The 13,800-nt window shown below is 43.1% G+C and overlaps 1 protein-coding gene across 1 annotated transcript in view; it reads right to left on the bottom strand.

Moving 5' to 3' along the window:
- msh3 (mutS homolog 3 (E. coli)) overlaps positions 1-13,521 on the bottom strand; it is a 274,896-nt gene extending 261,375 nt beyond the window's left edge. The window contains exons 1-2 of the mRNA XM_060843997.1: positions 13,277-13,521; positions 7,625-7,745 (exon numbers count right to left, since the gene is read on the bottom strand). Coding sequence (XP_060699980.1) covers positions 7,625-7,745; positions 13,277-13,447 — 292 coding nt within the window. The 5' untranslated portion in view covers positions 13,448-13,521. The remainder of the gene's footprint in view (positions 1-7,624; positions 7,746-13,276) is intronic.
- Positions 13,522-13,800: the final 279 nt, after the last annotated feature.

Raw genomic sequence — 13,800 nt, 5'->3', positions numbered from 1 at the left:
GTGGAATGGTGGATAGTGCTGAAGGATGTTGCAGGTTTCAGAGAGACCTAGGTAAGCTGTAGAGGTGGCAAATGGAGCTTATTGCAGAAAAAAATGAGGTGATTCACTTTGGAAGGAGTAACAGGAATGCAGAGTACTGGGCTATGGTAAGATTCTTGGTTGTGTAGATGAGCAGAGAGATCTCAGTGTCCATGTACACAGCTCTCCCCAAAAGTTGCCAACCAGGTTGATAGAGTTGTTAAGAAGACATACAGTGTGTTAGCTTTTATTGGTCGAGGGATTGAGTTTTGAAGCCACGAGGTCATGCTGTAGCTGTACAAAACTCTGGTGCGGCCACATTTGGAGTATTGAGTACAGTTCTGGTCATTGCATTATAGGAAGAAGGTGGAAGCTTCGGAAAGTATTCCGAGGAGATTTACTAGGATGTTGCCTGGTATGGAGGGAAAGTCTTACAAGGAGAGGCTGAGGGGCTTGAGCTGTTTTCATTACAGAGAAGAGGTTGAGAGGTGGCTTAATTGAGACATAGAAGATAATCAGAGGGTTCGATAGGGTAGACCAGTGAGAGCCTTTTTCCTTGGATGGTGATGGCTAGCACAAGGGGCCAGATCTTTAAATTGAGGGGTGATAGATGTAGGACAGGTGTCAGAGGTTGTTTTTTTGCTCAGAGAGTAGCAAGGCGTGGAGTGCACTGTCTGCAACAGTTGTAGACTCGCGAACTTTAAGGCCATTTGAATGATCATTAGATAAACATATGGATGAAAATGGAATTACGTAGGATAGATAGGCTTCAGATTGGTTCCACAGGTCGGCGCAACATTGAGGGCCGAAGGGCCTGTACTCTACCCTTGTTCTATAGCATTTTATTGAAATTTGAAAAGAATATGCATGTCTAATTAACCTGCACTGTGGGCGGAATATCCATCATGAAGTAATCACACAAAGACTGAAGACGGAATGGGGTTATGGGATGAATGATCTTTTATCACTTGAAATTTGTCACATACTTATTTAGTGCAAAGAGAAACAGTATATACTGAAGCATGCGTCGATTGGACAGGAGATCAGGATTCAGTTTGGAGTATTATCAAAAGCCCTGCTGTAGACTTGTGCCTCAGACATCTCCAGCTCAGGAGGTAGCCATTCAGCCCATCATGTCCACTTTGATCAGCAAAGATCTGCCTGCACTACATTCACTTTCCAGCTCTAGGCCCATAGACCTGGAAGCTATGACAATGCAAATTAATATCGAAATGCTGCTTAAGTATTTTTTAAGACTTATGATTCAGCCACTCTTGCAAGCAGTGAGTTCCAAATGCCCATCACCCTCTCGATGAAAATATTTCTCCTGAACTCTCCTCGTAGCTTTCAATCTCTTACATTAAATCCAAGCCCCCAATTACTGACAACCCTACTAATAGGAAATGTGCCTTCCTATCTACCCGATCCAAGCCTCTCAACCTTATACACTACTATCAGGTAACCACTCAAGCTTTGCTGCTCAACCCAAGCCTTTCCCATCTTTAGTTATATCTCAGTCTCTCCAGCCCAGGCAACAGCCTGGTAAATCTCAACAGACAGTAAGACAACAGGTGCAAGAGTAGGCCATTCGGCCCTTCAAACCAGCATCACCATTCATTATGATCATGGCTGACCATCCATAATCAGTATCCTATTCCTGCCTTATCCCCATAACCCTTGATTCCACTCCCTTTAAAAGCTCTATCCATCTCTCTCGGAAGTATCCACTGCCTTCTGGGCAGAACATTCCATATATCCACCACTCTCTGGGTGAAAAAGTTTTTCCTCAAATCTGTTCTAAAGGGCCTATCCCTTAGTTTTAAACTGTGTCTGGTTCTGGACTCACCCATCAGTGGAAACATGCTGCCTGCCTCCAGAAATGATCAATCCTTTAATAATCTTATACGCCTCAATTAGGTCCTCTCTCATCCTTCTGAACTCAAATTTATACAAGCCCAGTTGCTCTAATCTTTCAACATATGACAGTCCCGCCATTCCAGGAATTGACACAGTGAACCTACACTGCACTCCCTCAATAGCCAGAATGTCTTTCCTCAAATTTGGAGACCAAAACCTCACACAATACTTCAAGTGACCCACCGACTCCCACAGCTACCTGGATTACACCTCTTCCCACCCTACCTCCTGCAAAAATGCCATCCCGTATTCCCAATTCCTCTGCCTCCACCGTATCTGCTCCGAAGAGGACCAGTTCTACCACAGAGCACACCAGATGGCCTCCTTCCTTAGAGACCACAATTTCTCTTCGCACGTGGTTAAAGATGTCCTCCAACGCATCTCGTCCACATCCCGCACTTCCGCCCTCAGACCCCACCCCTCCAACCGTAACAAGGACAGAATGCCTCTGGTACTCACCTTCCACCCTACCAACCTTCGCATAAACCAAGTCATCCGCCGACATTTCCACCACCTCCAAACGGACCCCACCACCAGGGATATACTTCCCCCCCCCCAACCCTTTCCGCCTTCCGCAAAGCCATTCCCTTCGTGACTACCGGGTCAGGTCCACGCCCCCCTACAACCTACCCTCCCATCCTGGCACCTTCCCCTGCCACCGCAGGAACTGCAAAACCTATGCCCACACCTCCTCCCTCACCTCCATCCAAGGCCCTAAAGGAGCCTTCCACATTCAAAGTCTTAATTGCACATCCACCAATATCATTTATTGTATCCGTTGCTCCTGATGCAGTCTCCTCTACGTTGGAGAGACTGGACGACTCCTAGCAGAGTGCTTTAGGGAACATCTCCAGGACACCCACACCAATCAACCGCACCGCCCTGTGCCCAACATTTCAACCTCCCCCTCCCACTCTTCCGAGGACATGGAGGTCCTGGGCCTCCTTCACCGCCGCTCCCTCACCACCAGACACCTGGAGGAAGAAAGCCCCATCTTCCGCCTCGGAACACTTCAACCCCAGGGTATCAATGTGGACTTCAACAGTTTCCTCATTTCCCCTTCCCCTACCTCACCCCAGTTCCAAACTTCCAGCTCAGCACTGTCCCCATGACTTGTCCTACCTGCCTATCTTCTTTTCCACCTATCCACTCCAACCTCCACCCCCCCGAACTATCATCTTCATCCCTTCCCCCACTCACCTATTGTACTCTACGCTACTTTCTCCCCATCCCACCCTCCACTCACTTATCTCTTCACCCTTCAGGCTCTCTACCTGTATTCCTGATGAAGGGTTTTTGCCCAAAACGTCGATTTTACTGCTCCTCGGATGCTGCCTGAACTGCTGTGCTATTCCAGCACCATTAATCCAGAATCCAAGTGCAGTCTTACCAGGGCCCTGTACAGCTGCAGATGGACCTCTTTGCTTCTATACTCAATTCCTCTTGTTACGAAGGCCAGCATGCCATTACCTTTCTTCATTGCCTGCTGTACCTGCATGCTTGCTTTCATTGACTGTACAAGAACACCTAGATCTCATTGTACTTCCCCTTTACTTAACTTGACTCCATTTAGATATTAATCTGCTTTCATGTTCTTGCCAAAGTGGATAACCACACAGTTATCCACATTAAACTGCATCTGCCATGCATCCATCCACTCACCTAGCCTGTCCCAAGTCACCCTATATTCTCATAACATTTCACCCTGCCACCCAGCTTTGTGTCATCAGCAAATTTGCTATTATTACTTTTAATACCTTCATCAAAAATCATTAATGTATATTGTAATCTGCTGTGGTCCCAGCACCAAACCTTGTGGTACCCCACTGGTCACCACCTGCCATTCTGAAAGGGACTCGTTTATCACTACTCTTTGTTTAAAGATTGTGCGAAGATTTGTAGCTTGGGTGCTTGTTGCAGTGGTTCTGTTCGCTGAGCTGGAAGTTTTAGTTGCAAACGTTTCGTCCCCTGGCTAGGAGACATCATCAGTGCTGTGGAGCCTCCTGCGAAGCGCTTCTTTGATGTTTCTTCCGGTATTTATAGTGGTCTGTCCTTGCCGCTTCCGGGTGTCAGTTTCAGCTGTCCGCTGTAGTGGTTGGTATATTGGGTCCAGGTCGATGTGTTTGTTGATGGAGTTTGTGGATGAATGCCATGCCTCTAGGAATTCCTAGAGGCATGGCATTCATCCACAAACTCCATCAACAAACACATCGACCTGGACCCAATATACCAACCACTACAGCGGACAGCTGAAACTGACACCCGGAAGCGGCAAGGACAGACCACTATAAATACCGGAAGAAACATCAAAGAAGCGCCTCGCAGGAGGCTCCACAGCACTGATGATGTCTCCTAGCCAGGGGACGAAACGTTTGCAACTAAAACTTCCAGCTCAGCGAACAGAACCATTACAACTCTTTGTTTCCTGTCAGTCAGACAATTTTCAATCCAAGTCAGTATTTTGCCCTCAATACCACATGCCCTAATTTTGATCACTAATTTCCTATGTGGGACTTTATCAAAGGCTTTCTGAAAGTCCAGGTACACTACATCCACTGGCTCTCCCTTGTCCATCTTCATAGCTACATCCTCAAAAAATTCCAGAAGATTAGTCAAACACAATTTCCCCTTCGTAAAGCCATGCTGACTCTGACCTATCCTGTTACTGCTATCCAAATGAGTCATAATTTCATCTTTTATAATTGACTCCAGCATCTTTCCCACCACTGACGTCAGGCTAACTGGTCGATAATTCCCTGTTTTCTCTCCCTCTCCCTTCTTGAAAAGTGGGACAACATTAGCCACCCTCCAATCCACAGCACTGATCCTGAATCAATAAAACATTGGAAAATGATTACCAATGCACCCACAATTTCTAGAGCCATCTCCTTAAGTACCCTGGGATGCAGACCATGAGGTCCCAGGGATTTATCAGCCTTCAGACCTAACAGTCTACCCAACAACATTTCATGCCTAATATAAATTCCCTTCAGTTCATCCACTACCCTATCCATTCAGCCACTATTACATCTGGGAGATTGCTTGTGTCTTCCCCAGCGAAGACCGATCCAAAGTACCTATTCAACTCTTCTGCCATTCCCTTGTTCCCATAATAAATTCACCCGTATCTGTTTTGAAGGACCCAATTTTAGTCTTAACCATTTTATTTCATACCTAAAAAAACTTTTACTATCCTCCTTTATATTTTTGGCCAGGTTGCCTTTGTACCTTTTTGTTCCCCCCAGGCATTGCCTTTTTAGTAATCCTCTGTTGCTCTTTAAAAGTTTCCCAGTCCTCCGGCTTCCCACTCATCTTTGCTACGTTATACTACTTCTCTTTTATCGTCATACAGTCCTTAACTTCCCTCATCAGCTACGTCTCCTCTGCATCCTCTCTAATGCAATAAATCTTACCAATAATGCAGTGATCAGAATTGCATGCAGAACCTCAGCTGTGTCTTGACTGCATTTTATACAATCCAGAACAACCTTCTTACTCTTGTATTTTATGACTCGACTCAAAGGAAAGTATCCCAAATGCCTTCTTAATCATCTCCTTAACCAATATATCGACCTGCCCTGCTACCTTCAGAGATGTGTGGATATGCACATCAAGGTCCCTTTGATCATTAGTTATTCCAGGGTCCTTCCATTTAGAATGGTTAAATTGTAACGAGCATGGCAGCTTTTAATTTTCACAGCTTAGTTGAAGGGTTAGAGTACATTAGTAAGCTTGAAAGAGCAGAAAGCAAGATACAACTCTTATTTGTGATTAGGTGGCAACTTTGGCCCAAAGAGTGGAGAAAGCTTCACAATTCTGAATTTCTGCAAAATAAGTAGCTGAAGAAATAATGGAAATGCTGGCTAGAAGAAAGAAGGTGGAAGCAATTACAGAAGAGGAAGAGCATTGAAAGAATGAAAATGGAGGATACTTCTGAATTACACATCATTCAATGTCCTGGTATGGAATGCTCAAAAATCAAGTTTCATAAGAGTAACATGATATTCTCAGGTTTGTACATGAGTAAATAATGGATGACTCTTCTCTCATAGGCAATCACCCTGGAAACAGTGAGGAGCATCAAGTGTTGCTGGGAAGGCTGAAGCTTTCTAGATCTGAGCTGTATTCTGAAGGTGAGATGGAATCTGAAGGAGAGATTTTTCTATCACTAGACGCAATGAGTTGCCTGGACTGCAGCAAATTTCAGAGCATCAAGCATTTTGGAGAAGACATCTGTAAAAGAGGCCATCAAAATCTTCTTTCATCAATTAAATGAAGGTAACTCATATCCCTTCACAAGCAAGCACTCCATTAAATGAATATTCCAATATTTACTGCAACATGGAAACCCAATGCATAGATACAGATCCTGGTAAATTTATTCTATACGTATTTAGATTATGAAGTGTTATTAGGACATGTGCTACTTAGCCATTACTGATTTAGACAATTAACAAGGGAGACAACAAAATAAATTAGTGAAATGGATTTGACACTGAACTAATTTTTAAAAATTCACAAAATCAGGGCACAGTAACAAGGCCAGCATTTACCAACCTTGAGAAGGTGACAGTGAGCCACCATCTTGATCCACAGCAGCCTGTGGTAAATATGTTGTTAGAGAGCAAGTGCCAGGGATTTTGACCAATGACAGTAAAGGAACAGAGATACAAGTTTCAGATCAGGAGAGTGTGCAGCTTGGAGGGAAACTTGCAGGTAAAGATGCTCCAATGCAATTTGCAGTCTTGTCCTTCCAGCTGAGTGTGGAAACTGTTATTGACTGAGCCTTGGTGAATTACTGCAGTGCATTTTATGGATGCATACCTTTACTGCCAATACACAATGGTAATGGAGAATGAGTGTGTTTAAGGGGATGCACTTGGTTCAAATCAAGCAGACTGCTTTATCTTGAATATCACTGAGACTCAGTACAATTGGAACAGCCTTTACCCAGACAAGTAGCCACAATATGTACATTGCTGTTCCAACCAAGTTTCTAGCTAATGATGAGCCCCAGGATCATGATGATGAGAGATTTAGTAATAGTAATCTGATTGAACAGCAAAGATAGGTAGTGAGACTCTCTCTTGTTCAAAATATTCATAAATAGCCCCAGGCTGATTGTTGTGTTGATCTTGGTGTATGTGGGTATGGGTTCTCTGAGGAGTTGCAAGTGCCACTTCCCTTTTATTTATTCATGATACTCGGGAGTCATTGGCTGGGCCAGCATTTTGCCTGTCCCGAGTTCACCTGGTGAATATGGTGGCGAGCTGCCTTCTTGAACCGTTGCAGTTCATGTGCTGTGAGTTGACCCATAACACCTTCAGGGATGCACAGTGTGCAAACATAAACATCCTATTTCTGACTGAATGGTGGAGAAAAGGAAAGTCACGAAGCAGGACAAGTTGAACAACTGAGGTCACACCAATTACAAGCTATTCCGAGGTGGCACCCAAATTAACTCGCACAAGTTTTCTCCCAATTTTTAAATATAAAACCCATACTCCATTTCTGAGATTCCCTTTTAGAAATTGTTTGAATTTAAATACAACTTTAACATAGAAAAACCTCCACAGACTCATTGTAGCGGCAGAAAGAAATGATTATTGGTTTTACTCTAATGCCAGCTTTGTCACTGATAACCAATAAAAAATAATTTGCAAGGGTTTGGGAATAACTATGTACATACCACAAGCCTTTTCAACTATTTCCCCATTTTCATTCTCTTCCTCACTTGCCAGCCTCTTACGTTTTGACTTCGGTTCGTCTTGATCAACTTGTGCTTTCTTTCTCTGACTGCAGACTGGTGTCTGCGAGATGAATTTTCAGAATCAAAACAAGAAAGAAATAAAATTCAGATCATGTGGACAATTACTTTGGCAATCACTAATGTTCATATTGTAACATCCTGCTTTTCCAGATATACCAAGTTCTATTTAAAGTTGTATTTGCATTCTTGAAAACTTTAAGCAAAACAACTTTAAGTGAATCAGCTTTTCCCCATTATAACAAGTGGAAAAGCTGCAGTTAAGTTCCGTAAGACATCTCATCAGGAAAAATATTAAAACATTAGATCTTCCAAGTCAAAATACTTTAATTTGCTCAATTCTGTATCAATAAATGAAATAGACCTAAAACATAAAAGGAATATGTTAACTCTTTCTACTTCGCTCCTGCTCACTACACTTCCCACTCTCCCATTCCCCAAACTTCCAGCTTCTCACTAATCCTGTTTGGAAAACGCTCCAGCTCACCCACATCCTGTTGCCTGATCACTTATGATGCCAATTTAACAATTCTTCCTGAATCAGCCAATCCATTCCCCAATGATCCTGTTCGCCATATCTCCCACTTACAAAACATCCTACTCTCTGACCCTGCCTCTAGTCACATCTCTCTCCTGAATCCTTGCTTGGAGTGAGAGCTTTGGAAAGAAGCAGACAGAGAGGTAGAGACGAGAGGAGTACTTTTAACTCACAGATAGCAAGCTGTCGAGGTGGTGAAAGAGACAGGTATGACTCTGGAAAAAGAAAGGATGCAAGTAAGAGAGTCAGGATGACTGGGAAGGTCTGAGAATGGAAGACACTGGGTGGTTTGTGAAAGGGAGTGTTTGCGAGCAGTGGGAAGCTTAGAATGGCTGTAAGACAGTGTGTGGGAAATGAGGATTGGAGATATTTATTTTATTCATTCATGGGACATAGGTTTCACTGGCTGGACAGTACTTTTACTGCCCATCCTTAGTTAACCTTGAGAAGGTGGTGGGTGAGCTGCCTCCTTGAACCATTGCAGTCAACCTGCTGTGGGTTGACCCACAATGCCTTTAGGGAGGGAATGCCAGGATTTTGACCCAATGACAGTGAAGAAACAGCGATGTATTTCCAAGTCAGCATGGTAACTGGCTCAGAGGAGAAATTGCAAATGGCGGTGTTCCCATGTATCTACTGCCCTTTTCCTTCTCGATGGAAGTGGGCATAGATTTGGAATATTTTATCTCAGGATTTTTGGTGAATTTCTACAGTATCTTGGAGACAGTACACACTGCTGCAGCTAAGCATAAGTGGTGGAGGGAATGGATCCTTGTGGATGTGATGCCAATCAGTGAGCTACTTTGTCCTGGATGGGGTCAAGCTAGGGTGCTGTTGGAGCTGCATTCTTCCAGGCAAGTGGGAAGCATTCCATTACACTCTGAACTTGTGCCTTGTAGATGGTGAACAGGCTTTGGGGAGTCAGGAGGTGAGATACTCACCACAGTATTCATAGCCTCTGGCCTGCTCTTGTAGCCACTGTGTTTATGTGGTGAATGCCATGGAGTTTCTGATCAATACTAACCCCCAGGATGTTGATAAGGGGGATTCAGTGACAGTAACACCATTGAATGCCAAGGTGTAGTGTTTATATTGTTTCGCATTGGAAATGGTCATAGCCTGGCATTTGTGTGGTGCAAATGTCAGACCAAGTCTGAATATTGTCCAGATCTTGTTGCATTTGAACATGGTCTGTTGCAGTATCTGAAGAGTAGCAAATGGAGCCAAACATTTGCATCGGTGAACATCCCCACTTCTGGGCCTTACGATGGAGGGAAGGTCATCGATGACGAAACTGAAGATGGTTGGGCCAATGACACTACCGTAAGGAACTCCTGAGGAGATGTCCTGGAGTTAAGATGACTGATGTCTAACAATCACCGAAGGAGAGACCATTCCAATATGTCAATCAGGTCATGCAATCCTATGTCAGGGCTGATGCAAAACCATGTTAAAACAACACTACATATGAATAGACACAGTCTCTTAACTGACCAACTTTAAAGCAAAACGACAACATGGGGCAAATTAAAACAGGGAGTTACTATACAATTATAATATTTAATTTCACTTTAAAAACAATAAAATATGACATGCTTCAGGCAGAGTTGATGCTGTTTTGACAATATTGTCTGCTATACTTCAAGTATATTGTAAGCTGGATCATGTGCCTCAGGAAAACATCAAACCATCTAAACACAAAGTTCTTTTGCAAAAAAAAATACATATTTCAAAACAGAGGTAGCTCTAATCTTTGAAAATTACTTCCAGTCATGGAAAATTGCATTTGGATCACGGCACTGCCACAGACATTGTTGTTGAAATTTGTGAATGCACACTTCAGAGGCAACATCCAACATTCAGGATTAAAATTTTGAGAAATTACAGGCTTTTTTCCCCAAATTTTCCTGATGAGCTTATAATGAACTCAAACTATCAAGATCTTCTAGGAGGGAATGTTTGCTAAACTTAACTAAAGGTGTCCACGGTGGTTTGTGCTCACTCTTGTAGTCAGAGAATGATGGAATTGTTGCAACACACTGCATGGCCCCCAACATTTCTGTGTTGACTCCCTGTAGGAACAACTTAACTACAGCCACATCCCCACCTTTACCCTGTCGTACTGTATATTCTTCCTTTCAGGATAATAATCCAATTCCCTCTTGAATGCCTCAATTGAACCTGCCTCCAACACACAAGCAGCACATTCTAGATCTTAACCACGTCAGACAGTTTATTCTCATGTCGCCACTGCCTCTTTTGCCCGAAATCTGTGTCCTTTTGTCCTCAACCCTTCCAGCAATGGGAAGGTCTTTTATTCATTTCTGAAATGTGGGCATCACTGCTTATCTCCAATTGCCCTGGAGAAGGTGTTGCTGAGCTCGCTTCTTGAACCACAGCACTCCTTGGATCTAAGGGTATCCAGGGAGCTATCACCTCAGTCCAGGCCCCTCATGATTTTAAGTACCTCTGTCAAATCTCCTCTCGACCTTCTCTTTAATCTATGTTGCTGAAACGCAATCAGAACTTCTGTATAGTCATTTTGGTACAGTGCAGCAATGTTTGCAGGAGGCTGCGTGGTAGTGGTAGTGGCAGTGAGTGGGTGGGGCCTACAGGGGAACTCTCTCATCCATCCTGACTTGCACGAGGAAGACATACAGCCTTGTACTGAACCTTTGTTTTGGAGGTTCCTATGTCCATTGCTCAGTTTGCTACTCACAGATAAAGTAACCTTAAACCAACACAAATACTGTGAATGTTGGATGTTCAGAAAAATAAAGAGAAAGTCAGGTCTGGCCATGTCTGTGGAGAGAGAAACAGATAATGTGTCGAATGCAGTATGACCATCCTTCAGAACTTTGGAGATCCAGATCCATTGCTGCCACTATGTACCAGAGGCAGATCGAGTAAATGTTAAGCTAGTGAATAGGTTAACAACTAATGATTATTTTATAAGAAAGTGAGGTTATCTTGTTGAAATAAAGATGATTCTGGCAGGGTGTCTAAGATAGATGCTGAGAGGATGTCTCCCTTTGTGAGGGAATTTAGAACTGGGGGCAACAGTTTCAAAACAATTGGGCTTGCATTTAAGATTGAGGCATTTCTTTATTCATAATTTTCTGAGTCTTTGAAATTCTCTTTCCAGTGAGCAGTGAAGGCTGGGTCATTGAATACCTTAAAGGCTAAGTGAAACAGATTTTTGATCACCAACGTGAAGGTAGAGTCCAGGGCACTACCAAATCAGCTGTGATCTTACTGAATGGCAGATTGAGCTCAAGCAACTGAATGACCGACTTCTGCTATTATTTCTTAAGTTCTTATGTTCACATTCAGTAACTTATCTAACTCCTCATATAATGAAGCAGTTTATGCCACATCCCACAAGCGCTGGATAACATCAAGGCTTGGGCTGATATGTAAACATAACATTCATACCACACAATTGCAAGTCAATGACCAATTCTGACGAGAGGGAATATACACATCTATCCATGACATTCAATGGTACTGTGACTGCTGATTCCCTCACTATCAACATTGTGGGGTTTACCATTTACCAGATATAGAAATGGACTATCTGTATATATACTGTAGCTAAAAAATAGATCAGAGACTCAGAATTTTGTCTACTTTTGACTTGCCTCTGGCTCTCCAAAACCTGTCCACCCTCTAAATGGTACAAGCCAGGATTGTGAAGGAGTCCCCTTCACTTGTCTAGAAGAGTAAACTCCAACACATGAAGCTCTGTACTGCCTTGGGCCAAACATCCTATCTAATTAATACCTCGCCAACCCCCCCCAATACCACCACCACCCCCCTCAACTATTTTAAAACACAGTGGCGACAGCATATACCATGTGCAAAGTGACCTGCAGCAATTTTCCAAATTCCTTTGACAGCATCTTCCAAATCCAACCTCTAACATGGAGAAGGCAGGAGATGCATGGGAATACAAACTCCTGCAAGTGCAATTCCAAACCACTCACCTTTTCAACTTGAACCTATACCACAATTACTTCACTGTTGCTGGGTGAAAACCTGGAATACTCTTCCTAACAGCACTGTGGGTGCACTTGCATTACATGGACTGCAGCAGTCAAAATGGCAGCTCACCAGCAACACTGAAATGGTACTTAGAAATGCCCGATAAAAGTTGGCTGGATCAGCAGTCTTTATAAACACTCTATTCGTATATTTTCTCTATGCTTCTTTTAATCAGATTTTAGATCCCTATACTGAATATATCAGTATGTTTCTAATAAACTATGAACCCAGCATTTATCACAGCAATTATTTTACTGTCGCATTCTAATCTCTAGATCTTTCATCATCCTGGAGGTTCTAGCTTTTGATGCCCTCCCTTCAGTGCGTTTCTCATAGAGTCATACAGTAAAGAAACAGACCCTTCATTTAACCAGTCAATGCCAAACAGAGTCCCAAACTAAACTAATCCCATTCTCCTGGCCCATATCCCTCCAAACCTTTCCTCTTCATGCACTTATCCAAATGTCAATTTCTGATCTTGCTTGACCTAATTTTCTAAAGACTGTCTTTCTCTTTTGTTTCAGATTTTATGCATAATAAACTCTAATGCAGTTGTATATTTTACCAGGCAACTGCATCTGAACTGTGAAGGAGCCAGGTGGCCTTCTTTCACTTTGAATAATCATGCATCCTGCAAATACTCTCACCATGCAAGCCCTTATTATTGTCAAGCATGGTTGGAGTTTCAGAACATACATATGCTACAAAGGGAAGTTGGAACACTCCCACACAACCTCAGGCTACAAATTCTCCAAAACCAGCCAACAACAGAGAAAACACAAGTATAGAAATTAGCTTTTAAAAATGCATGTTGTTTAAGACATTAGGATGTGAGTAGCTGTCAAAACAAAAAAAGACTCGAATGTCAAGTGATAACTCTTGTATCTGTTGCCAAAGTCTGAACATGTATTTTTACACATACATTACATATAAAAATCACATGCAATAAGGTCTGTCGATTAACCGACTATAAATGAGTAGTCAAAAATAACCTGGCAACACCCAACCTGCTGCCCTGCTGCATCTGAGGTGAGGGGGATTGTCGCTGCATTGTCTTGACCCTGTCCTATGCCCCGATCTTTGCTGACTACAGGGCGGAAGAATTTGCTAATCACAGCCTGGTGCTGAACACTCCTCTTCCCGCGGCCTTTCGTCTTGGACATTGCAGATATCCCCCAGGCCCCTGCACAAGCAGCAGGCTGTCCCTTCGCCTGGATTCCAGCAGCAGCTGCTGCTAGCGCTCAGTTCCGGAGCAGCGGCGGCGGCGGCACAAAAACACGTCAGAGATAGAGTTAGAATTAAAGCTGGGACCCACGTGCTGCTGTTATCTTTCCCTTAAAGCTACACCGTTCTCACTGTAACAACATGATAACTGCAACAGTGATACTTCACCACAATATGGAAAACAATATAGAACCTGCTGACTGAAACGTATGCCATTTTCTGTTTGCATATGGTAGCAATATGTATTCCTTAAAGATGTACTCCTCATTCACAAAAATACAATGTAACTCTT

The sequence above is a fragment of the Hemiscyllium ocellatum genome, chromosome 2 (genome assembly GCF_020745735.1).
Source record: "Hemiscyllium ocellatum isolate sHemOce1 chromosome 2, sHemOce1.pat.X.cur, whole genome shotgun sequence".
Lineage (NCBI taxonomy): Eukaryota > Metazoa > Chordata > Chondrichthyes > Orectolobiformes > Hemiscylliidae > Hemiscyllium > Hemiscyllium ocellatum.
The sequence above is the reverse complement of the archived record's forward strand: the minus strand, read 5'-3'. Positions and strand labels throughout refer to the sequence as shown.